This window comes from Cnephaeus nilssonii (genome assembly GCF_951640355.1).
Source record: "Cnephaeus nilssonii genome assembly, chromosome: 15".
Taxonomy (NCBI): domain Eukaryota; kingdom Metazoa; phylum Chordata; class Mammalia; order Chiroptera; family Vespertilionidae; genus Cnephaeus; species Cnephaeus nilssonii.
In genome coordinates, this window is record NC_137086.1 from 59,798,394 (window position 1) to 59,825,086 (window position 26,693).

Consider the following 26,693-nt stretch of genomic DNA (forward strand, 5'->3'; position numbering starts at 1 on the left):
AAGGTAAAGTGGTATCCTAGTTCCTGAGCATTATGTTCTTTCCCCCAGACTTATGGAGGTATAACTGGTATACCAAAGTGCACATACTTAATGTATACAATTTAGGAGTTGTATGTTGCTATCACCACAACCAAGGTATTACATATTTCCATCACCTCTGAGTTCCTTGTGTCCCATTATTTATGGGTTTTTCTTTTTGTGCTAACACTTAACATGAGATCTACCATCTTAACATATTTTTAAGTGCACAATACATTATTTGTTAACTACAGGCATGATGTTGTGCCATAGATTCTTGGAGCTTTTTTTTTTTTTCATCTATTGATATGACCAAGGAATTTTTAGCCTTTATTCTATTTATGTGGTGTATTACATTGATTGATTTGCATATGTTGACCCTTCCTGGCATCCCAGAAATAATTCCTACTTGGTCATGGTGTATGACCCTGTTAATGTTCTGTTGAAATCAGTTTGATAATATTTTGTTGACGATTTTTACATCTGTAATTATCAAGGTCATTAACATGCAGTTTTCTTCCGTTGTGGTGTCTTTATCTGGACAGATTCAAAATGGTTATTTTTCTCTTCATCACAAGAACCTGGTGGGGTTCCAGAAGTATAACCCACAAAAGAGTAGCAACCTCCCTAAGACCGCAGCCTCCTGCAGTTTCTCACTCTTAACCCCATCCACACTCAGCATTCCGCAATTTGTCACAATTACCATTTAATGTTCCTAAGAGCTCAAGGCACCAGCAGCTCCGGCTCCCACAGAAATGAGAAGGCCCTGTGCTCTGGAGCCTCGGCAGGTATCAGGGTGATGAGTGCAGGAAAAGTTGTTGGTTTTCAAATTGTTCAGACTTTTTTCTTCACGAAGAGTAACAACTTCTAATGTTCTACATTTCAGCTGTTACCACAGTCCAAGTAGTTAATATTTTATAAAAGCTATGGTCCAATTTAGATTGCAAATTAAAGAGAACAACCAATCCCCTGGCCAGTAATGTCAGAAGTGCTGTTACAGTAGCCTCAGAGGCTAACAGTAACCAACCATGCTGCTGGTGCCACACCATCAGGAGGCGGTGCAGTAGAGGGCATGTGAATCCTATGTGAGCAGGGCCTACATACTCATCACAAATATGCTGGTGGGGACGTCCCTGTAGTCACTGTCCCAGGGGCCTGAATGAAACGGAACAAGGGCAGCACCTAGATTTTCTCCCATACCCACTGATTCCTCAGTCTTGCTATGAGACTGCAACACAATGTACACAAATATTGAGTAAAATTTTTATTATTACACTCTGAGACTTCAGGCCATTGGACACAAAGAAAGCCTAAAATGAGGGTGAGAGAAACATCGATCAGCCGCCTCCCACATGCACCACGACCAGGAATCAAAGCTACAACCTTTTGGTGTACAGGATGACACTCCATCCAGAGCAACACCGGCCAGGTCTTATTTATTCCTCTTTCAAATCCAAGCTTAATGTTACTTCTGAGTTCTCACCATATTTCCCAGCAGCCACCATCTCCTGTGCTGCCCATCCCCTTACCTGGGAAGGGAATGAGCTGTGAGCACTGCACCTTGGTGGCACCCCAGCCCACACCCACCTTAGTGCCCCTCCCTGTAGGGACCCTCCAGTCCTACCCCTTGGCAGGTCCAGGGTTAGCCGCAAAGGCCCAGGGCTGAGGACACAGGGCTCCTGGAGCGGGCATAGGCACAAGTTGAGACAGCTGCCCAGGCGACACCTGCCAGGTGAGGGAGGTGCCCGGCACAGACAGTGTTTGCTTCCAGGAAGGACCTAGCAGTGTGAGGGTTGGCTCCAGGCTGCGTCTGCAAAGCTCCCTCCGGGCAGCAGTGAGGGGGAAACTGTCTGGGTGACAGGAGAACTGGCACCTCCTCCTGAGGTCCGGGGGGAGGAAGTGGGCTTTGGAGAGGGAAGGAAGTGAATGATTCTGGTGGAGGTGACTGCAGTGGGGCGCTGTGCAGGGTCAGGAGCTACAGCGCATAGGGGTGGTGGTGGGGGATGGACGTTTGGGACATACTATGAAATGTCCAGATGTTCTGGTGGCCAACCCTACTTGTTTGCAAAATCTGTTAGGAAAATGACCCAAATGCCAAAGAAAAGTGACCTAAATCTAAAAGCCAGAGGATTGGGGACACATGGGGACGCAGCTTTCCGACCTTTATTTCTGAGAAGAAAGGTATTTTTTTAAAAATTAGTTCTAACTTTAAGGCCTTAGACTCAAATATATTATTCACACTGTTACATTTCAAATAGGAAAGAGGTAATCAATTGGCTGATTAGGTGTGAAATGATTTTCACAAGACTTTAAAAAAAAAAAAAAAGAGCTCATGTGACATCCCCTGCTTGTCAGCTGACGACAGGCCACCACACAGACACCCCTTGGTCAGCGCTGGGGCTGTCACACGTGGGCCTTCCCTTCTGTGGTCCTGCCACCAGCAGCCACTAGAGCAGTCCTGCGGGCCCCTCACTGGGGCCAGGCCGCGGGGACCGTGTGGGGCCACAGAGAGCCCCTCAAAGTGCAGCACGTGCTGGGTTTGGACAGTTTTTATTTATTACTTTCACATTTACAGACTCAGGCAGCCCCTTTGAGAAAGGGAAGGTGGACGCTGCCTGGAAGAAAAGCTGGGCTCATGGCACGTGGGACTTCTCACAGGGAAACGGTCCTCTGTGTCAGCAGGCACCTGACATGGTGGCCGCAGCTCGCTCCTCGGTGCCTGGAAGATGCATTCCTGGAGGCTGCCTCCGCCCAGGATTTTATTGCTGGTGAACCTCATCGTCCAACTTACAGCCCGGGATGATGGCACTAACAAAACAGGTCCAGAGGAGCAACTGGCTAAGATGAAACTGAACCATGTAAACTGCATGGACTGCAACGCTGCCCTGCTGGCCGTCAGCCCCAGCGGAGGGCCTGGGGAGACGGAAGGGCAGCCCTGCTGCCCATCCAGGTGGAACAAAGACAAGAGAGGGACAACCATCAGGACCGGCACGCCCACATCCACAGCAGCCTGAGCTCCAGAACCCACCAGCTCTTCCTTTTCCCAAAGGCATTCGCTTCTCAGGTGGAAAGAACACTCCACTCCCCTTTCCAAATATGTAGCTCTTGGGCTGAATGAGGTAACCACCTGGCAGACAGAGAATCGGAAATATGGACTAGCAGTACTTAGGCGTGTATTCTTAAAGGACGGATGCCAACAAGTGCCCTAGGGTCACCCCCGAATCCCACAGGAATGGGACAGTCGTGGAAAGAATGGTTTACCTCTGTGATTACAGCAGCGCCAAGATGAGAGCCAGAGTTGACATTTTATTACACAGACTTGGTCTCGTATTAGCTCCTGCCAGTTCTGCACACCATCAGCTTCTCAGGTCTCCTGAAAGCGCGAGTGACAGGCAGGCCTTCCCCTCCTTGACAGCTGAGGGAAATGACCCCTAGTAACTTTCCCTCCTCGTCTGTCAGACTGCAAATGTTTAGTCCTTTTACCTTTCCAGGAGACCAAGGCCTCATGGCATTGGTAGGCGTGGGGGCGAAGGCCCTCAATGCACCTGATGTTCACACTAAGCCAGAACCGTCGGGTGCAGCTTCACTGGCTGAGGCGCCCATGGCCCGGGGGTGCCCGCAGGAGTCTTGAGGAGTGAGATGGAGGGAGTGTCAGCTCTGTGCTCAGATCTCCACTTGCTTAGCCTCTGGTCTAACAAAGGTATCTGAGTTCACAGATCTACACATTAGTTTAGCAAAAAGTCTGGCTTCTGATACCCAAAGAGCTTAAAGTCCCCTTCAAAACGGGCATACAGGCGCCGGATGTCTCGTTTGCTGATGCCCAGGAAGTAGTGCTCCACCTTGGTTTTGTTATACACGGTGATGCCCGGAGGGATGGTGGGGTATGACACCAGGTGGTCTATGCCCGCCTCTTTTAAGATGTATGGGGCGTCATCCTCCAGGGTCTCGTGGTGACCAATCACACTGTATGATATCTCGCAGGGCGCGCACAGCTCAACGTACGTCACCCAGTGAATGATGTGGTCCCCAAACTGGAGGTCCAGCCATCTGTGGTTTGGATCACCCAGGTAGCGCACAAAATCTTCAAATTGGATGCCCCGGGTCTCCGTCCGGTTCCGCCTGTACTTCCTGATGATGCCGGGGGCGATCTCATGCCTGTACCAGGGTTCAAAGCGGGGATTGTGGACGAACTTGTCCTTAAAAGCAGATATCAGTCTTTCAAAGGGATCTCTTACAATAAAAAACTTGAAGTAGGTTTTCAAGCTAAGGGAAAAATGTAGATAAACAAGAGGTGAAGCCGATGCTACTGGTGGTGACGGCTGTGAGAGTGGGAAGAGTGGAGAAACAGCTGGAGCAGCTGCAGCCGCCATGTTCTGAACCCTCACCCGGGCGAGCCCTGAGATGAGCACATCACACACATCTCGTTTAATCCATCCAAACACCACTGAGGGCAAACCTGCTCGTTAGCACCCATTTTACAGGTGAGGAAATGGAAGCTCAGAGACTGTAACTATCCAGGGGGCCACTGTGAAAACACCTATTTAACCTACGTTTTGTTTTACTTGAGAATTTCAAAATTTTAAGAACATTTAAAAGTTTTGTTCCTGGGCAGAAAATCCTAAGGACAGGAACTTTGAATGAGCTAGGAACAACTGAGACCACGAAAGTTACTTTATATCTTAAAAGACTCAATTCAACATTGCCAGGAGAAGGAAAAATAAGGGCGGGGGTGGTAGGAGAAGATGGAGCGAGGCTCAGGCTCCAGCAGGAGGGAGTGGCAGTGGTGGCCCCAGGGCCCCAAGGAGACCATGACGACAGTGAGGCCACTGCTGTCACTGCAGCGGCTTGCTCGGTGCTTTGCAGGCCTTAACCATTTCCTGGCAAAAGCCCAGGATGGTAACAGGGCAGCCCTGACCCAGCTGGGCTCTGGCACTGAACAGCTGTGTTCTGAAGGGTTTGGACATGTTGGAAAGCCTCCGGAACCAGGGCTGGAAGGAAGAGAGGTGCTGACGAGCGAGGCAGGGCCAAGTGCAGGTGGGTCCTGACATTCTTATTCCTGTTGAACTTTGCTCTGGCGGGCCATTTCATAGCTAGTAAAGAGAACTTTCCAATTTATAGCTAAGTTTTAAGTGCCAGTGCCCTCCCTGCTGTGATTGGTGGGTCTGTCTGCCGGGCTGTGCTAGGTCCAGTCCACACCACCACTCCCAGGGTAGTGGCGGGGAAGCAGGCACGATGCCTTTGGGGAAAATGAAAACTAAGTGGGGTTTCCCTGCAACTTAAATCCCTTTCTTATGAAGTAATAATCATATTCAGTAAGGAGTCCAAAAAACTAAACACAACCAACGCAGAACAAAAATGACCACTCACTTCTATTGGGAAAATAACCTTCCTTCATTCCTATGGACTGCATGAAGGTGAGGGTGGAGAGCCATTCCGAAATTCCCATCAAGATTTCTGAGATTAAATGCACTGAACTCTGGGCACGTGAAAAGCTGCCTCTCCCCCACGCAAATCAACAGCCCCCTGGAGTCCCTGGTGCAGTTTGGGACACAGGGCAAGTACAGAACCGAGCCTGGCATGTATCAAAATGCCCCTCCCTGCAGGAACCTGTTCCTACCGCTTCTGAATTTCTGCATCACTGAAGGCAGAGAGACGAGGGAGGCCATTCTTTTCATGGTCATGAACCACATTCTCAGGGATGTCTTCGATGGAAGGAAAGGCACCTAGGAAGTAAACAAGGGAGAAGTGGTGTGGCCCCCTCAATGCTACCTTTAAAAAAGATGCCCATCTTTTAACTTAGGCCCATGTTCCCCGCGAGTCACCCCCAATATCCATGGTGATATTGAATTCCAACTAAGACAAGTGATACGTGGCAAAATGAGAGTGCAGACAAGCTTCTGGTCACCTGTAAGCCAAAAGGAGGAAACAGAGGAGTTAGGAGGAGGAGGGCAAGGGAGCGAGTAAGGGGTAAAAAGAAGGATGATACCCACCCCTAGTAGCGCACTGGAATCGGGCTAAAATCCAACAACAGACACATCGCGGCATGCAAACAGAATGCCCAAGACCTCCCACACTCACTCTACTGTGAAACTGGGCACAGGAGAACAACCTGCTCACCCCACAGCACTCACATGCCTGTCACTCCCGACAGGCAAGGACCACATCCCTGGGCCTAAGGTGGGTTCCTAAGTAACCTCAGGGCATCCCAGAGATGTGGCAAGTGGCAGAGACGTTTGGTGCTGGACCAATCCAGCTAATGTCGTGGGATAGATATATCTGAAGCAAGGGTCAAGGATGAGATGGAGTGACTAAGAAGAAATGGCAAGGTCGAGAGCCACAGTGCTCAGAAGCAGGTTGTGAATGTAACCTGGGGAGGGGCATCCTTGGGTTGGTGGGTTGGGCAGGTTTTCATTCTTTTCCAAACTTAGACAAATGGAAATAAATTGTCATTACCTGAGCTTTTAGCCAAGCCTCTGCAAACCTTTACATCCATCTTTGTGTTATTCCTGTCTTGTTACACGTGGAGTCTGGTGGGGAAAAATCTCTCTTGGGCCATCTAAGCAGTGGCCACAGCCTGTCTATTTTATTTATTCTTCCCCCAAATGTTTAAGTGCCAGTCTAGACCTCTACACTAACTGCTGTGGATGGCTCTACATGGGCAAGACTGTAAAATGAACCAACCTGTGGATTTGCACATGGACCTGCTCAGGTATCTGTCCCCATCCAGGCTCATGTAGGGCCGGCAGAAGGCAGCCACAAGGACCACCTGTTTTTCTATTACAGGCATACCTTGTTTTATTGTGTTCTGCTTTATCACGCTTCGAAGATGCTGTGTTTTTTCACAAACTGAATTTTTACAATTGAAGGCAAGAACCTCCACCAGCAAGAGGATTACGGTTGGCTCCGCTGCCATGCCTCCTTTACCGCAGTGGTCTGGGAGGGCCGCAGTGCCTCTCTGGTGAGCCTACATATGACCTGGCAACCTGCTCCTGTTTTTGTCCTGCCCTCGACGGATGCTTCATATAGAGGTGGCAGATTCATTGTTTCAAATTTGATTTGTAACCTCATTCCATGACATCAAAAATCCAACATGCAGTCAGATTACTCAAGCATATTCATTATATACCAGAAAATGAGGCGAGTGTCTCTCTTCTTCCCCAGCCAACCTGGGAAAAGGCCAATGACAACAAACTCTGACCCCTGACTGAGGGCAGAGGACAGAGACCCAGGCCACCACCCTCAGGGCTCCCAGGTCGCATTCTTCATCCAGGGTCACACTGCTGTGAGCTAGAGCTGTGCTTCTTTTACAGCTGAATTTAAGACACAGAACCCATAAGTATCTTGTCAGCTCAGAGTACGTAGAGTTTAAACTAATAAACATGGTGTTTGGAAGAGCAGTGAATAATAAAAAAAAAACTAGCGTATGAGGTCACTTGTCAGTGATCTCATTTGTTCCCAAGAAAACATCAGATTTCCTGAGGCAAGTCAGTTAAATCCTCTGAATATGATGCTTGGCGTAAAATGAGGACTATTTCTTTCTGCCCACGTGGCACTGAACCCTTTGTCTGTGAGTAGAGGCTCCCGTCCCAGGGCCTGGGAAGGGGCCCTTCTCACTACAGGAAGGGCAGTTATGGGGGCAGCTTCCTGGCTCTCAGTGAGCGTGGGGCCTTGGATTACAAGGACAGAGCCAGTGTCTAGTAAGAATTAATGCTGTGAATCTGAAGAGAAGAAACGGGACCCACCAGGTGATCAGGCTGCCTGAGATGGGGACTCTGCTGTGGAAAGTGAGGAGACCGTGGCCTTAGTAGTGGCCCTTTGAAAACAATCAGCATCTATCTAAGTGAACCCCACTAACTTTTAAAGTACAACACTCATAGGAAAAACACAACACAGAACTGTCTGACAGGTTACCAGCTCCTCTTAGGAGATGTCCCTTCCTGTGGCTCCTTCCTGCCCCCTGTCTGCTTCCCCCCCACCCCCAGGTCACAGTGGCCCTCCCAGGGCAAACCCCAAAGTCACCGAGGGAGGACACACCACGGGCACGGCACGTACCGTTTAACACGATCAGCACTTTCTTCCACTGTGTGTTGCCCACTTTGGGAGTCTGGCAGAAGAGGATCTTGTGCTTGTCACAGACGAATATTCGGTCCAGGACAAACTTGGACACCGCCGTGTGTGAGAGGTTCTTCAGGGCCTCATCCCTGCAGACGTTTCGGATGAGCTCCAGGCGCTCCATATAGACCAAGGGCTGAACAAGCTGGCCGTCTGAGAGCATCTTCCCAGTTGGCTGCAGGGACAGGGAGGCAAAAGGGCACGAGGGCCTCCTGAGCAGAAGACAGGCTGCCGCTGGGGAGCCCTGCGCTCTGGCCTCAAGCTGGGCAGGCAGAGAAGCTGCATCCAACATATGCAGGGCCCTGTGGACCGGATTCACCTCCAGGGGCCCGGGACTCAAGTCCATGTTCAAAGAGAAGCGAACCCTCTTGTTCCTCATCCTCAGCTTGGACAAAATGAGGGGTGATGGGTGGGGTGTCTGCTAGTCACTTTGCTGATGAAATTGTGAGCCATAATTCTCTGGAAACTGCAGGACACTTTTCATTCAGGGCTTCAGGGAAGGCCAGTTCCCTCTCTCCCCACACCCTCACCCCCATTCTCCATAGCATTTCCCTCCCTGTGATTCTACGTGTGCCTGTATGGCCTGTACCGAAGGACCAGCTGTCTACATGGTGACTATTTGGGAGGTATTCTGGTTTATTAATTTAAAAAACACCTTAGGTCATTTAGTATGTTTTGAAAATGTAGCAGCCATGGCTCCATTTTCTCAGTGATAAGTGTAGCAGGAGAGTTAGAAGCTAGGAAAATCCCTGGGTAAGTGGAATGGGGAAACTGGGACAAGAAAATGAAACAAGGCCAGACAGTTTGGGCAGCTTGCAGCCAGCTTGTGAATCGAAAGACCTTATCTTCCCCAACAAAGGACACTTGAGAACAAGTGTTTTATACCCTCCTCCCTAACCAGAGAATAGACATCTTAAATCACCCTGGCCTGGGAAAACAAAGACCCAATCAAGCCATCTGTGCCAGCTAGACCCAAGGACAGATGAAGCTGGGGAACAAATAACAAAAACCCCATTAATGCTCAACAGACCTAAGATATAAGACGCAATCAGCAGAGCAGTGGGCAGCGACCACTCAACTTGGGCTCACCACCTGATCCTGTCTCCAAAACCCCTTATTCTCTGACTTCGCAGTGAGCTCAAGCAGCCCGCCCAGGCTCACCTCTGTCCTTTAACATTTCTAAAGAGCCAAAGTAGAGCCCTGCCTAGGCTGCCCCCGTTGTTTCTTTACCCAATTCCTTCCTTCGTTTCACTGTCCCCAGCTTTAATAAACATACATTCAAACCCATTTGGACTCGTGTTGCAAAATCTTTCCTACACAAAGTCAAGAACCCACACCTAGAGGCCGGCCTGAGGCAGACCTGCTTGAGGCAGCCCCTGTCTAGTAGCAATAAGCACACAGCGGTGGTTCCTGTGATGCAGGTTAAGGAGGGAGGGTTTTGCTTGGTGGTTGCACAGGCGTTGAGCCACTGTGAGCACATGAGGGATGGAGCATGCCAGCACTTGCTTGTTCTCTAAGGAGTTATCAACCACAGGAGAAAATCCATGACTGTGGGATGAAGGCTCTGATGCCAGAAACCCATGCCCACCAGGAAAGTGGGCCCGAGACCAAGCAGAGGCGGTTGTGCTGACAGACCCCATGAGCCCGAGGCCACAGGGGCAGCAGGAGCACAGCCTCCTGTTGGGTTTCTGAGCTTGGGTCCAGCCACACCGGGGAAGGGCTGCAATTCTTTTCTCTGTGATGTCACCACTTTTGAGTGTTGGTTCTGACCATCTCTGATATCTGGAATAGGTCTTCAATAGCTTTTCCCCTCAAAAACATAGTATATAGGAGTATAGCTTCTAGCCCGTGTGTACCTGAGACAGGCCCTCTGCTGCCTCCACACAGAGCATAGCCTAAATGAAAACGGGGTCACAGTTCTAGCCGTTTGGGCTCAGTGGATAGAGTATCACCCTGCGAATGAAGGGTCCTGGGTTCAATTCCAGTCAGGGGCACATGCCTGAGTTGTGGGCTTGATCCCCATTGTGGAGCGTACAGGAGGCAGCCGATCAATGAATCAATGATTCACTCTCATCACTGATGTTTCTCTCTCTCTCTCTCTCTCTCTCTCTCTCTCTCTCTCTCTCTCTCTCTGAAATCAATTTAAAAACACACACATTAAAAAACAGAGTCACGGCTCTGCCTCCCAATTCCCGAGCTGAGGCTTCACTGCATGCTGGCATCGAACACTGCAGGGGGCCCACCCCACCCCACCTGTCATTTCTTTGTGTGCACCCCATTTAAAAAAAGCTTTTATTATTATTCATTTTTTGAGAGAGAGAGAGAGAGAGAGAGAGAGAGAGAGAGAGAGAGAGAGACATCGATTTGTTGTTCCACTTATTTATGCAATCATTGGTTGCTTCTTGTATGTGCCCTGATGGGAGATTGAACCCACAACCTTGGCATATCAAGATAATACTCTAACCAACTGGGCTACCAGGGAAGAAGTCAACCTTTCTCCTCCCCTCTCCTCCCCTCTCTTCCTCCTTCCTCCCTCCCCTCCCTCCCTCCCTCCCGCCCTCCCTTCCTTCCTTCCTTCCTTTCTTCCTTCCCTCCTTCCTTTCTTTCTTGTTTAATCCTCACCTGAGGATATGTTTCTATTGATTTTGAGAGAGAGAGAGAGAGAGAGAGAGAGAGAGAGAGAGAACAATTGTTGCTGCCCATACATGCTCCAACCAGGGATGGAACCCACAACCTAGGTACATGCCCTTGGCCTGAAATCAAATCCACGACCTTTCGGTGCTCAGGGGACGCTCTAAACACTGATCCACCTGGCCATGGCTAACCACCCATTTTAATACCTAGGTGGCTTATAGCATTTTCTCCTCTTATGATTCTAGTACTTTCAACACTTTGCCAGGAAGTGTCAGAGCGGGTCTCTTCACTGATTTGCCTGGAATACAGTGAGCCTTTCTGCCTGTATCTTCAGCTCAGGAATCTGAGACAGGGAAAGGTCATGTTAAGTTAGGAGGTGCTCCAGCATTCACCCACAGCGGCTAAACTTCCAAACCCTGCCCTTCTCCTCAGCCCACGTTACAGAGAAACATACTGTGTGCTTATCCTGGAAAAATGGAGTCACAGACCATACATATATGTATAACACCTACATGGTTTTTAAAAAGGAAATATACAAAAGTTGAGCTTTTTTCTTTCAATTTTGGGTATTTCTTTAAAATACACAAGTATGTATTACTTTTTAGTAAAAAACTTGATTTAAAAATATTGGCTACGGCATCGTGGCCACTGACATGCCATTCAGACTGAGGAAGACCCGGAAACATCAGGGCCACGTGAGCCATGGCCACAGCCGCATCGGCAAGCACAGGAAGCACCCAGAAGGCCAAGGTCCTGCTGGTGGCTCACATCAGCACAGGATCAACTTGGACAAATGCCACCTATTTGGGGAAGTTGGTGTGAGGCATGACCACGTCACAGGGAACCTGAGCTTCTGCCCAACTGTCAACCTCGGTAAATGTGGGCCTTGGTTAGGGAGCAGACCCAGGTAAGTGAGCCAAATACAAGACTGGAGTTGCTCCCATCACTGACGTGGTGTGATCGGGCTACGGCCAAGTTCTGGGGAAGGGAAAGCCCCCAAAGCAGGCACCACTGTGAAGGCCAAGTTCTTCAGCAAAGAGCTGAGAAGATTAGGGGTGTTGGCAGGGCCTGGGTCTTGGAGCTCAAAGCCACATGGAGGGAAATTCGTTAAAGGCTCACAAATGCAACAACAGCAAATATTGGCTAGAGGGTGTGGGCACCTATAGAGACTTCTGAGAAGTTCTAGAAAACTCTCCGAAGTCCTCTGTAGATTAATTCTATCCGAAGGCAGCTGGGAAAAGACAGCACAGCATTCTTCCCTCTTCCTTCAGCTCCATCTTCCACAGCCTCACCAGCACCTGGGTTTCCTTGCAGGCCTGGCCTGTCCCTTCCTCCCACCCACAGGCCCTTCTCTTCTTCCCTCCCCAACCCCTCCCTTTTACAGTGACAACCACCCTTCCCAGCCACTTCCTGATGCCTTCCTCAGGGCCTTCCGCTGCCCAGTGAATCACGGGGATGGTCATACAGCTGGCAAGGAGAGCGGATGCATGATAGGCTCATCTGATTTTCCTTAAAAGAAGGCTGATGAAAAAAGCCAAAACAGAGAAAAAAGTTCAAGTTTCAAAGTACAGCACATACCCCTTGGCATGGCTTTAGCACTCAGATTATCTGTAATACATGAACACACATGGCACTGCGTGTGTGTGTGTGTGCATGTTGGGGGTAGAAGGTGGGCGAAGGCAATGCTGACCGGGGAGCCTTTTTCTGCAGGCCCACTCCTTTGGCCACTTCTAGGTATGGCCCTGTTCTGTAGCTCGAAATGTTTCTGCTGCTACGTCTACTTATTCCCTTAAAGTTACAAACAACTTCCAAGATTTCAAAGCAGATGGTTCCTCTAAATTAACTATTAAATGGACCAAAATGCCCTTATTGTATTTGTTAAAATGCTGTAGACTCCCCAAGCAATCCACTTATGGGGCAGTTGTAACAAATTGTCCTTCTTGAACAACTAGGTCAGTAACAATGGGAGGACATAGCCCTGGAGAACAAGGACACTGGAAATTTCGGGTCAATACAGGTTTCACCCCACCACCTGGCTCCCTGCTCCTCCTTCACGGATCTACTCCAACCAACCCCCTGCCTCACATCGCCTTTTTCAGGAAACTCTTGCTCTCTCCTGTGTTTGATCAAGTTTCCTGGGTTTCCCTGGGGGAGGGAAGAATGTCTTGGGGATTCCTACCTCTGCTCCCCAAGGTGAAGACACTGAGGAAGGGAGAGAGAGCACCTGCAGAGGGCCCCCTCTGCTCCTCTGCAAAGCGACCTCTGTTCCTCCCTTTGGGTCCTTATTCATCCAAGTCACTAAACATCAATTTCCTTAACCTGTTCTATGAAAGCCACCCTCCTATTTCTTACAGGTTTGCTTCTTGTCCACCCACACCTTCCTTGCCCTGGAATACCCCAAACTGAAAGCAACATCCCAGGCCCACCTGACAAGAGGTCTGCAGACCTGATCCTTACTGCATCCACTCTTGTGAACAGTTAACTCCAACACATCATCACTCTGAGCAGGTGCCGGCTTTCTAGACTCTGGGTTCTAATTCCTCATCCTTACACTGTAAGGCACAGGCAGAAACTGTCCCTTCTCTGGTTTAATTCTGGGCTGATACACATCTTTAGAGCTTGCACTACCCATTTCATTCTTTCCAGCGTAATTGCAACCTAAACCTTCCAGACCCAGAATGGGGGTCAGCAAGTGAGAGGGCGTCCCTCACTGTGGCTGAGGCATGACTAGGAATTTATGTGTGAAAGGAGCCTGAGAAGAAAGACTTAGGTCAGAATGCCCATGTGATTCTGGATAATCAGCCTTTTTCCTAAACACAGCTCTCATCCACACCACTCCCACACTGGATGACCTGCTCTTCTGTCCAAGACCCTGTTAACTAAACTCCCATGATTCTGGGTCAGAGACCTTTTCCCACAGCCCTGGTTTTCTCCTGACCTTGCCCAACATCCTCCACCCCCTGGCAAGGTTCGCTGTCAGCTGGTCAGGAATGCAGCACAATGGGCATTTCCAGAGCACCCATGATGTACAAAGCACTGTGAGGAACATAAATAAGTGACTGTGCCTCCCCAAAGAGAAGCTAAAAGGTGAGCAGAAATGTGCAGAAGGGACAGAAGCAGTGACTACACAGCAGATCATGATGGTAAGTGGGAACAGCTGATGAGCTCTGGGAGCGGGCAGGCTAGTGCCCACGCAGTGGTGGGGCAACCTGTTGGTGCTGGAGGGAGGGAGCAGAGAGACTGAGACACCACAGGGAAGAATGGGAAGAGGCAACCCTGCTCCTCTGCTGACCAGGCTGGAAGGGACAAGGCCCTCTACCTGGCTGTGCCTACCTTCAGTTCCTCAGGAAACTGATGCTCTCCCTGTAACTTCCCAGAATCCGGCATGGCTGTCAGGAACAGGAACTCCTGTTTGGCGCTGTAGGCTAAGAGACAGAGAGGTGAGAACTCTTCTCATGGAGGAGCAGAAAAGAGGCCTAGAAGTGGACCTACACGGACACGCCCAACCAGTATTTGACAGGTGCAAAAGCAATTGGGTAGAGGGGGAAGTCTTTTCAACAACTGGTACTCGAGCAATTGAACATCTATCTATCTATCTATCTATCTATCTATCTATCTATCTATCTATCTATCTAAAAGCCTAAGCGACTGTTCAACCAGTAGCTATGATGTGCACTACTACCAGGGGGCAGATGCTCAATGTACAGGTATGGAAACATGGAACAGACTGATGAATCTCAGAAGAAAAGGGGGAGGGCAGGAAGAGATTAACCAAAGATCTTATATGCATACTACAGATCTGGTGCACGGATTCGTGCACTGGTGGGGTCCCTTGGCCTGGCCTGCGGGGATCGGACCTAAACTGGCTCTCTAACATCCCCCGAGGGGTCCCAGATTGCGAAAGGGCACAGGCCAGGCCAAGGGACCCCATCGGCGCACGAATCTGTGCATCGGGCCTCTAGTAGACACATAAAACTGTAAAAATAAAAATAAAAGACATAGGAGAAAATTTTTGGAAAATTTGATAAAATAAACCTCCTCAAAATAAAAACTGTGCTCTTCACAGATCATGGAAAGGCAAACTATAGCCTGGGAGAAAAAATTTGCAAAGGAGTTATACCTAGAATACATGAGAACTCTCAAAATTCAACAGTAAAAAAATAATCCAATTAGAAAGTGGGTAAGACATAAACAGACATTTCACCAAAGAGAATAAACAGGTAGCAGATAAACACATGAAAGGATGTTCAACATCATGAGCCATCAGGTAAATGCAAATTAAAACCACAGTGAATTGTTACAGGGTGGGGCAAAAGTAGGTTTACAAGTGTTGGCATGAAAAATAATACAATAATTAATAAACAATAATACAAGAATAAATTGTGTTTCATGTACTCACAACTATAAACCTACTTTTGCTCCACCCTATAGTTAGAGAATAGTCACAAGGATGTAAAGTACAATATAGGGAATATATTCAATAACATTGTAGTAACTGAGTATGATGTAGAGATACCACTACACACCTAGCAAAATAGCTAAAATACAAAACAGTGAAAATACAAAATGCTAGTGAGGATGCAGAGAAACTGAATCATTCATACATTGCTGGTAGGAATGTAAAATGGTACAACCTTGGAAAACAGCTTGGTCATTTCTTTAAAAACTAAGGTGCAGCTACCATGCAACCCGGCAATTGTTCCCAGGCATTTATCCCCGAGAAATAAGAACTATGTTCATGCAAAACCCTGCATGCAAATGTTTGGAGCCACTCCATTTGTAATAGCCCCCAAAATGGACACAATCCAGACATACTCCAACAGGTTCAACAAACGGGGACATCCACCTTGGAATACAGAAATAAAAAGCAACAAATTACTGATACACACAAATTAGATGAATCCCCAGGGATTTTTTTATGCTGAGAAATAAAAGTCAATCCCAAAAGGTCACATACTGGATATAATATTCTTTTTTTTTCCACTTAATTTTTAAAAAGTGAAAATAAAATTTCAATTACAGTTGACATTCAATATTAGTTTTAGGTGTGTAGCATACTGTTTACACATTTAAATACCTTATGTAGTGATCCTCCTGATACATCTAGTACCCATCTGGCACCATACACAGTAATTACAATATTGACTATATTCTCTATGCTGTCCTTTACATTCCCATGACTATTTTGTAACTGCCAATTTGTACTTCTTAATCCCTTCACTTTTTTTACCTTGCCCCCTAAACCCCCTCCCATTATAATATTCCTGAAATGACAAAATGATGGAGAAGAGATTAGTGATAACCGGGGGTGGGAAGGGGGGGTGCAGGATGGGGAGGAGGTGAGTGTGGCTATAAAAGGGCAACAGGAGGGATTCCCATGGTGAAGAAGGTGTTCAGCATCTTGACTGTATAACATCAGCATCCTGCTCATGATTCTGCTCATGTATTAACATCAGCATAGCTCTGCAAGATGTTACCACTTGGGGAAACTGAGTCAAGGGACATAGAACTCAATCTGTTATTTGTTGCAACTGCATGTGACTCTATAATGATCCCCCAAATAAGAAATTTAATTTTTTTAAAAGCCAGGTTAGAAGTCAAGTTAGTGCTTACACATTAATTTAAAAATTCATGGGAACTACCCTGGCCAGTTTGGTTCAGTTGATACAGCATTGGCCTGGGGACTGAAAGGTCCCAGGTTCGATTCCGGTCAGGACACATGCCAGGGTTGCAGGCTCGATCCCCAGTAGGGGGCGTGCCAGAGGCAGCCGATCAGTGATTCTCTCACATCATTGATATTTCTGTCTCCCTCTCCCTTCCTCTCTGAAATCAATAAAAATATATTTAACAAAAAAAAAAAAAAAAAACTGCCGAAACCGGTTTGACTCAGTGGATAGAGCGTCGGTCTGCGGACTGAAAGGTCCCGGGTTCGATTCCGGTCAAGGGCATGTACATTGGTCGCGGGCACATCCCCGGTGGGGGGTGTGCAGGAGGCAGCTGGTCGATGTTTCTCTCTCATCGATGTTTCTAGCTCTCTATCTCTCTCCCTTCCTCTCTGTAAAAAATCAATAAAATATATTTTTTTAAATAAATAAATAAAAAACTCATGGGAACTGAGATGAGACTAGAGAAATCTTACAAAATGCTAGTCCAGAATAATAATTTATAGCCAACTGATTTTTAGAACACCTTTGGAGCAAAATTTGAAGATAACTTTCAGACCTTTATAATCAAACATTTATTTCCAAAACTTTGCAAACACTAATACATAGCTAGAAAAAATAGAGCACATAAAATTATAAAAATCAGCAAAACGAAGCATGGACAAAGGCACAGTTCACTTTAAAAAAAAAATCAAAATCTCTCCCCTTAGGTCATTAATACCAACACTATGCACACTCTCCTGCAGCCCCCACCTGCCCAGTCCTCACGTCCCCGTCCACCCCCCCCACCCCCCACCCCCGTTCAGCACTGCCAGGAGAGAGCACAGGAAGAACTCCTTACCGACCCCTGACAATAGTAACCGCATCTCCCACAGCTTCCTTTTCTGACTCCAATAGAAATCTCTCTGCTGTGCACCTTTATGAATCCCACTAAAGTATGTTTTCCCCATTTTCTAGGTTTGGGTTAAAAGGCAACCCAACCAAAGCTGTGCACAGCAGCTGTTCTGGACCTGCAACAGGGACAAGTGTTGTTTATGGTACAAAACTAGGCAAAGGCACCAGTGCCATCAGCCCAAAGCTGCCGGATACACTCAGGCTCTGAGACCAACATCTGTCTATCCTCCTCCTGTGCAATCTTACCACCTTTGGAGCACTAAGGTGCTAATAAAAAGGTCACATTGCCCTAACCGGTTTGGCTCAGTGGATAGAGCGTCGGCCTGCGGACTGAAAGGTCCCGGGTTCGATTCTGGTCAAGGGAATGTACCTTGGTTGCGGGCACATCCCCAGTGGGAGGTGTGCAGGAGGCAGCTGATCGATGTTTCTCTCTCATCGATGTTTCTAACTCTCTATCCCTCTCCCTTCCTCTCTGTAAAAAATCAATAAAATACATTTAAAACAAAACAAAACAAAAAGGTCACATTCCCTCCTGTCTGGTCACTTCCTGTTCCCACGGCATCTTCTACTATTAGCACTACAATGCTTAGCTAGTTCAACACTTAGTTCAACGGATTTTTGCAGAAATCTAAGCTTAATAACATTTAATAGGACAATGTATTGTGAATTTTAAACAACTGACCAATCAATCAGTTTTTGAAGAGCAGCCCATTTCATGTACTCAGAAGCAAAATAAATAGGCTTTGTCAGCTGTGGGACATCTCACATACTGTCTAGTCATCTGCCAATTTTTAACATTTTTATGATTTTAAACTTGCTGGTGTTTTCTCCCCAGCTCCCCTGGGCCCTGCTTCGAAGAGATTGAAATAAAACTGACAGTATAATTTATGTTTGGTTTGGTTTTTCCATTGCTTTGTCGATGACCATTTATTTTCAGCAGATACCATTATGCCCACTATGATCAAACAGTGGTTCCCTTCCCCACTCTGGCCCTCAGGAACAAGACTCCAGCTGCAAGACCAAGGATTCTGATCCTCCAGTTATGGCCAGGTGCCTTCATAACGTATCAGCTCACTTTTGTTACAGGCCTCATTCTATTCACAATGCATTTAAATTTACCAAGTGATGCACTGCTTTGTTTTTCTAGAAGGCATCACATCCACTCATCTCCCTGACCACGCTATGTCCAGTCACCCCGTGTCTCCCCCTTCACACACCAGGCAGGAGGCATGCAAAGACTCTGAAGTCATTGGCTCTACCCTTAGCGGCTTACAACCAAGTTGAGGGGCTAAGTGGAGCAAAAGATTGGGAGAGGAAATCAAACAGAAGTGAGCCTAAAATCAGTGCCTACAGTTATGCACCAGATGCACAATTCTCAACGTCCCTGCCATGAAATTCCCATTGCTGGATGGGATCTATTTCCCTATAATAAAGCTAGTCACAACACCCGATCCTAGTTCAACATGACACTGGAATTTGTCAACCAAAGATAAGTCATTGCCACAAATATCACTGTGGCTTCAATGCTGAGCTGAAGAGAGACCATAACACTATTAAAAAAAAAAATACAAGGTAAGCATTGCTATAAACAGCAGTTCAGGACACATCTGCTCTTCCTATCAGCTTAACTAGTAAGGGAATCATTAGGAACAGGCAGGTGAGAAGAAAGCACGCACATCCACTGAGGGAGTCTAGAACAGAGCCTCCCCACAGACAGAGTTACAACCGGCCCTTCGGTGCTGGGACCAATGATTTGCTACCTACGTTTCAGGAAATGGACCTTCATCATGCATGATCCTGCTGTGCTGCCAATTATTTCCTTGTGATAAAAACAAGGCTTTTGGTTCAAACTGAAAATACTGTGAACACCAGAGAAACAAAGCCTAACACATGAGAAAAATCTCTTGCAGACACAAGTTTACAAAACTCTTTGTTTCCTGTTCAGCTCTAAGATCCACCAGGGGGTTAAGTGCCCCCTCCCTCCGAGTCAGAGGGGGCCCCTAAGGCTAAGTAACCATTCCCACTAAACTGTCAGGCTCAGGGATAGGAGATGCCTGAACCACCCACCCACGGTCTTCTCTGATGGCCTTCAGGGGGGTTGTTTAACTTCAAGGAGCTCAATCATCTACACTGGTAGACCCTGTGTGTGAGCTCACCGCCTTTATTCATAACTCAGCTAACAGACACCCATCTCCGGGATTCTAGCCAGGCACTTAGGGACAAGTCCTCTGCAGTCAAAGGTGGCTGCGCTATGTTGTGGGCCCAACAACTAAGAGTTCTCGCTGAGTTCAGTGCACACCATGGAGCTGACACCAGCCTCACTGGTGCCCCGCCCTCATCGGGACCCTCTTCATGCTTCACTGAGTGGGAAAGAGGGAGTGGGGCCCAGTGTGCGCTGGCTCCAAAGTTCCCACCTGGAGTGGTCACAGCCATCACACGGCCACACGGGACATCAAAGGGCACAAGGAATTACCTCTCACCTTAAAGGGCTGGAGATACTTGGTGAGCAGCACAGAGGACTACCACTGATCCTTTCTCAGGTCTTAAATCCCAAAGCATCCAATAGATTAAATAACAAATCCTATATAATAAAAGTCTAATCTGCAAATCGACCAAACGGCGGAACAACCAGTCGCTATGATGTGCACTGACCACCAGGGGCAGACGCTCAACACAGGAGTTGCCCCCTGGTGGTCAGTGTGCTCCCACAGGGGGAGTGCTGCTCAGCCAGAAGCTGGGCTCACGGCACAGTGGCAGTGGCGGGAGCCTCTCCTGCCTCAGCGGCAGTCGGACATCCCCCAAGTGCTCCTGGACTGTGAGAGGGCACAGGCCAGGCTGAGGGAGTCCTCCGAGTGCATGGTTTTCATGCATCGGGCCTCTAGTTTCTAAAATAATAAATAAAATTCCAAAGCTTTTCATCCTTCTCTGTAGGTTTTTTCTTCTTTCCCTGTAATTTTTTACTCCCCATTACAAAACCTCTAAGCTTTAACACTTTTCTGAAAACATTCAACATAAAATCTGCCATGTCAAAGCACAATGACACCTCATTTATCAGTTACCACTGAGGAATGAGGTGTTCTCTAGAGGAACCAGAGAATAATATAACTCGAAACATACATCTAATTTAATTATTTTTTATGTAAGTCTCATAAATATATTACCTGTTCTATTTTTTTAAACAAAGTAAATCATAAACACTTTAACCTCGTGACCTGCCCTGTAGGTGCCTTCCTTACCAGGAGGTGACTTTTAAAGAACTCACAAGTAAAATGTGTGGTTTCATGGTTTCAGCAGCTCTGATTCTCATTCAGCTTCCCAGCTCTGTTCACACTTGGGGTTCTCTACCGGGTCCCACTCCTAGATTCAAATTCATTTAGTCTCTGGTTGGCCTCAAGCAGCAAAGGTTTTCAAAGCCCCCCAGTGATTCTGAAACGCCAGGGGGAGGAGAACCACTGCTCTACCTCTCAGCAAGGGGCCTCCATTCTTGGTAACACGCTGGAGCAGTGGAGCCATGTCCAAACTGCCAGGCTGAGCTCACTGCCTCAAAGCCCAACAAGGCTCCGAGACAGCGCCCGTGTGTCTGACAGAGGCCCCAGTGCCCAGGGTGAGCCACAATTATCTGTGATGATCCTGGCCACCTGGATACCTGCACGGATGATACTACCTCCCGAGTCTGAGAAGCCTCAGGTTCTCATGAGGGCCATGGATGATGAGGGGTGACTTGTGATGATAGCCTGTTGGGGCCTCAAGTACTGAGGGCCTGGTAACTGATAACTGTTGTTAGTGGAAACTATGGAGCTAAGGACCCCCTCCTTGGGGCTGATTTCAGGACTATCCTCTTCTGCCTGCAGATCTGCCTTCCAACCATGTTGTTACTGAACAGACAAGGAGATACAGAGAGACAGGAGCAGGAGATGGGGGGCCAGGCAGCCCTCAATGCTGCAGGGACACACCCAGGAGCTCTAGGCATAGCAGGGCCTGCAGGAGAAAATCGGGAAAGTGCTCATGTGATATTTTTCTAATCTCCTTTGCTAAGGGCCACCATCTGCAGGATGTACAAAGAGTCGTGCAAAATAAGGATGAGCACATCCACGGTCACAAACATCTTCCTTTAGGCAGACCTCGTTAGGCCAACCTAAAACTGCTCCTAAGCCTCTGACATCTCCCCTGTGTTTCGCCTCACTCTGCCTCTGAAAGGAGTCACTTTGGGGTTCAAGATGACCACCACTGCACCTCCTTGTGCATGCCCAGCACTTCACCGGTCACTCAGAGAGCCTCGCCGTGCTCAGGTGAGTCTTAGAGGCTAAGACCCAGGTAAGCAAAGGACGAGAGCAAGACCTAGAAGCAGCTCTGCTGAAGCTGGGCTTGGTGCTCTCTGTGTTCTCACCTGACCGTCCACATCATGTCAAGGGAGTTAAAAACCCTCAAACACAACCTGACATGCACATATTTAAATCACCTTCTTTCTGATGCACTGAGGTGACCTTCAAACATGTGGCCACCAGTGCACAGCACCACCTGGCACTCAGGCATGCTGATCAACCACAGTCTTGTCTCACGATGACACCAAGCAGAACACATTCCCAGATTCTGAGCCTGTGGGATGCCATGGAGGAGGCGCCAAGGAACCAAGAAAGCATGTTCTGTCCAACCCAAAAGGCAGAGCTGGTGAGAACGTCCCCTGCCTTTTCACCCCGCACCTCTATATGGTTAAGGATGTGGAGGCCATGACCTCCCTGGTATCTTCTAGAACAAAAGTCCTTGGATTCTGTGACAGAGGTCATTTGTGCATGTACTCAGAAACAATAGCACAGCAATGTCTGGATTAGCCAAAATTCATTCCACAAGGCAGCATACCTACCGTCTGGGTCTTTAAAGGTCAAGGTGATGAATTTGCTGGCCACCATGAACATGAAAATCACCCAAAAGCATGCAGCCAACAGAAGCCACTGGTGGTGCATGTTGTCAAACGTCAGCCATTCAGTGATTCTTCCTGGAAAACAAGCGTAGTGCTCCTGCTGCTTACAAATACATCAATTAAACAAGTGATCAGAAAAACAATAGGGGATTCCAGTTAATAGCATCAGTACAAATATTTTTTAAAAACCTTTTATTGATACCATGGATATTTTGACTCAGTCTTTAACTTAACATTTTATTTTTAATTAATAACTTTTCGATTTGATAATTAAGTTAAAGGTAAAACACCTGGATGGAAAGGAGCCACTTCTCTCTGCTTTGGAACTTGTGATAAAATTTTACTTTTGCAGATTTGCCTCTTGATTGCTTTCTGGATCAGACTAACATCAACATGTTTCTAATCTCCTTTGCTGAGGATCGCCATCTGCAGGAGGCTGTGCGTAGTGTCATGCAGAATAAGGATGCTGAGCACACCCACGGTCACAATCATCTTCCGTGAGGCAGACCTTGTCAGGCCAACCTAAAACTGCTCCCACATCCCCAACATCTTCCCTGTGCCTTACCTCACTCTGCCTCTGAAGAGTCGATCTGGGGTTCAAGATGACCACCACTGCACCTCTTTGCAGGTACCTAGCACTTCATGCATCAAAATGTTTCTCTTACCCAGTGCCCACCAGGGCCTGGAAGCAGGTGGGCAAGAGGAGTCCTGCCAAGGGCTAGACCTTCGAAGAGGGCAGAAGCCATACTGGGCAATCTCAAGCAAGCTGCTTAGAACCCTGACTTGCTGACGAGAGGTAGCCACACCTAGAGAATCTGTACACAGAATCTGTATACAGGAGAAATGAACATCAAAACTTCTCTGTCGCCATTCACTTGCCTGTAAGGGCCAGTGCAGAAACTGGGGAGTGGGTGTTTTTCATGCTTTCGTTGCCCAGGAGGGATGCAGGTCACACAAGTCCCACTCTGCTGCAGGAGACAGATAAAGAACCAGAAAGTCAAGTCAGTTCTCAGCAAGAGAGACAAAAATGCATGTTTCATTTCACCTTTAACAAAGTGCTTCTTCAAGCCAAACCAAATCCTTTAAAGGGGCCATGCTGGCTGGGCTGGTTTCTGCCAGATGGCTGAGGCCATCCATCACTTGCCAGTGGGGAGAACTGGTCCTCTCAGCATGTGTTGATGGCAAACAGCATCACAGAGCTTCTAAACACTAGATGGGACAGAGCTCGGGGTGGTCCCAGAGGATCAATTCTCCTCCTTGTCTCAAAAAATGTTTATGTCATAGACTCTCACTGGAACCAGGCATCTGAAACCCAAATGTCCCCCACCATGTGGCTACCCAGCCTACACCTGAACACGCCCTGCAGCGGGGAATTCACCACCTAATATGCAGCCTTTCTCAGGTGGCTTGTGCATCACCTTCTGTCATCCTCAGCTGCCCATACATTAGACCCAGTGTGCTTCCTGAGGTCCCAAGCAGGGGACCAAATAAACAGATCAAGCAAAAACACATGACACCCAGTTAAGTCTGAATTTCAGAGGAACAACAAATAAACTTTTTAGTATCAATGTGTCTCAAATAGTGCATGGGATATACTTACACCAACAGAAGCTCTTTGCTGTCTCTCTGAATTTCAAATTTAAACCAGGTGTCCTGTATTTTATTGGGCAACACTACCCAACAAAGGGAACGCCACTCCCTCTCCACCTGCTTAAAGCCAGCTGGCCTTTCCAAGCCAAGTCCCCTTTCTCCTCTGTCGTCATCTTTTGAGACAGCACTGCACAAGCCAGAGAGACCTGGATGGGTCCACCACTCACTGGCTCTGCGACTTATCAAGTGACTTAGCCTCTCTGGCTTCGTTTCCCATCTCTGAGACCAGGCCTTCCTTCCAGGGTGGTCATGAGATTAAGTGTACCTACCTGGCTTGGAGCAGACCCCCTACAAACGTGAACTGACCGACACCTCAGCACCCTGTGACTTTCTGATTTAATCAGTATACCCTTCTAAGGGTGGGGGTTAGAAACCATTGTGAAAGGGTGCTCTGCCCCAAGAAGAAAGGAAAAGAAAGGCCAGACTCAACCCAGGCGACTCAAGCTACTAGCCCTTCCTTCTAAAGACAAGTGAGGCATATACTGTGCCCAGAGGTGCAGGATACCGCACTCCTGAGTCCACTAAACTTGTCCTTCCAAGACAGTGACACTCAGTAAAGTCCATCCCCATCGGTGGATGCCCCACTGAGAAACCCCAGCTGTAGCCTTTTCTAACAGAGGCAAAGAGGATAGTGTGGATTGGGGAATGAGTACAAAGAAAGGAGATAGGAATTCAGCAGGTGGCATGCAACCTAAGCAGAGAGGCACTTGTTCTCAGGACGATTTAGAGGCGGAGGAAAAGGGCGAAGCTGAATGGCCTGGAGCTTACAATCCACGCTTTGCTAAGTGCTGTAGCCAGTGAACACAGACGAGAGAACCCTTCACATATGCACACACACTTCCACTGCACAGCAGGGAACACAAAGACCTCTACACTGCCCACTCTCAGCTTCTTGCTCCGAGACACTGAGTACCTCCTGGGTCTCAGGCCCTAGCACCAACCCAGCATCAGGCCCACCCCCAGGAGGTTTTCATAGTTTAACTTTCCAATGGGAACTAGATTTTTGAAGGGATCTAATTGGAGTCCACCCAACAAGCTCACCTCTAGATGAAAGCAGGGAGATCATGAAAATGAAGAACACATCTGCTCTCCGGGAAGCCCAGAGGCTTAAGGGTCACATTCTCCATCTGGCAAGTTGTGATGTGAGACTTGCATGGTCCTGAAGTCATGCCTGCCTTCCCAAGTATTGGGTTTTCATTTAAAGTCAAGAGCACCTTGCTTCTTTCACCCAGGCCTGGGGTAGGGGCAGGATTTGGTCTACTCTCTTCTTCCCTGAGCTGGGTGGCTGGGGGTTAGTCAACTCTTAGCTCTCTGGGCCCCATTTTCCTATCTATAAGGATAAAACAGCCACCTGCATACTTTCCAGTGTGCTGTGAGACCACTGTGAGACAGAATCTGCCAAGGTGCCTCCTCTAGAGTTGTATCACCCGCCCAGTTGGCATGGCTCAGTGGTTGAGCATTGACCCATGAACTAGGTCATGGTTCAAATCCCGGTCCGGGCACATGCCAGGTTGTGGGCTCGATCTCTAGGTAGGGGGCATGCAGGAGGCAGCCAAGCAATGACACTCTCTCATCATTGATGTTTCTATCTCTCTTCCTCTCTCAAAAATCAATTTAAAGAAAAACATATTTTAAAAAAAGGCTATAGTAAGAGACAAAGAAGGACACTACATAATGATAAAGGGAGCAATCCAACAAGAAGATATAATCCTTGTAATTATGTATGCTCCCAAAATAGGAACACCTAAATTTTAAAAGCAAATTTTAATGGATGTAAAGGGACAGATTGACAGTAATACAATCATAGTAGGGGACTTTTAGACCCTATTGACATCAATGGATAGATCTTCCAGACAGGAAATCAACAAGGAAAGTGTGGCCTTAAATGGCACACTAGACCAGATGGATTTAATTGACATCTTCAGAGCATTTCATCCCCAAGCAGGAGAATATACATTCCTTTCAAGAGCACATAGAATATTTGCTAGGATAGACCACATGTTAAGAGACAAAACGAGTGTCAATAAATTTATATCAAGCAAATTTTCTGACCGTAATAGTTTGAAACTAGACATCAACCACAGGAAGAAAAAAAACTGAATAACACACAAAGACATGGAGGCTAAATAACATGTTACTAAACAATGAATGGGTTAATAATGAGATCAAAGAAGAAATCAAAAGATACCTTGAGCCCTGGCTGGCATGGTTCAGTGGTTAAAGCGTCAGCCTGCAGACCAAAGGTCATAGGTTTGATTTCCTGAGTTGCAGGTTTGATCCCCGGCTCTATACAAGGCATGTGCATGAGGCAAACAATTTATGTGTCTTACCTCTCTCTGTCTCTCTCCTTCTTTCTCTGTCTCTCTCCTTCTTTTTCTTCCTCTCTCTCTCTCTCTCTCTCTCTCTCTCAATAGAAAAAAATATCCTCAGGTGAGGATTAGCAAATTACAACAAAAAATATACCTTGAAACAAATAAAAATGAGGACACAACAACCCCAAATCTATGACACAACAAGAGCAATTCTAAGAGGGAAATCCATAGCATTTTAGGCCTACTTCAAGAAACAAGAAAAATCTCTAATAAACAATCTAACTTATACTTAAAAAAACTGGGGGAAAAAAACATATAAAACCCAAAGTGAGTAGAAGAAAGAAAATAATAAAGATCAGAGCAAAAATAAACAAAATAGTATTAAAAAATAATACAAAAGATCAATAAAACCAAGAGCTAGTTCTCTGAAAAGATCAACAAGACTGACAAACCTTTAACCAGACTCACCAAGAAAAAAAGAGAGAGGACCCA

The 26,693-nt window shown here is 47.3% G+C and overlaps 1 protein-coding gene across 5 annotated transcripts in view; it reads right to left on the bottom strand.

Moving 5' to 3' along the window:
- Positions 1-1,269: 1,269 nt before the first annotated feature.
- Positions 1,270-26,693, bottom strand: part of CHST10 (carbohydrate sulfotransferase 10) — a 45,230-nt gene continuing 19,806 nt past the window's right edge. For 2 of the 5 annotated variants that reach the window (XM_079791873.1, XM_079791874.1), the window contains exons 3-8: positions 23,119-23,207; positions 22,183-22,314; positions 14,098-14,189; positions 8,071-8,305; positions 5,636-5,741; positions 1,270-4,281 (exon numbers count right to left, since the gene is read on the bottom strand). In XM_079791873.1, coding sequence (XP_079647999.1) covers positions 3,744-4,281; positions 5,636-5,741; positions 8,071-8,305; positions 14,098-14,189; positions 22,183-22,314; positions 23,119-23,161 — 1,146 coding nt within the window. In that variant the 5' untranslated portion in view covers positions 23,162-23,207 and the 3' untranslated portion in view covers positions 1,270-3,743. Of the gene's footprint in view, positions 4,282-5,635; positions 5,742-8,070; positions 8,306-14,097; positions 14,190-22,182; positions 22,340-22,804; positions 23,208-26,693 lie in introns of all 5 variants that reach the window. The other 3 variants (XM_079791877.1, XM_079791875.1, XM_079791876.1) reach the window with 3 other exon arrangements.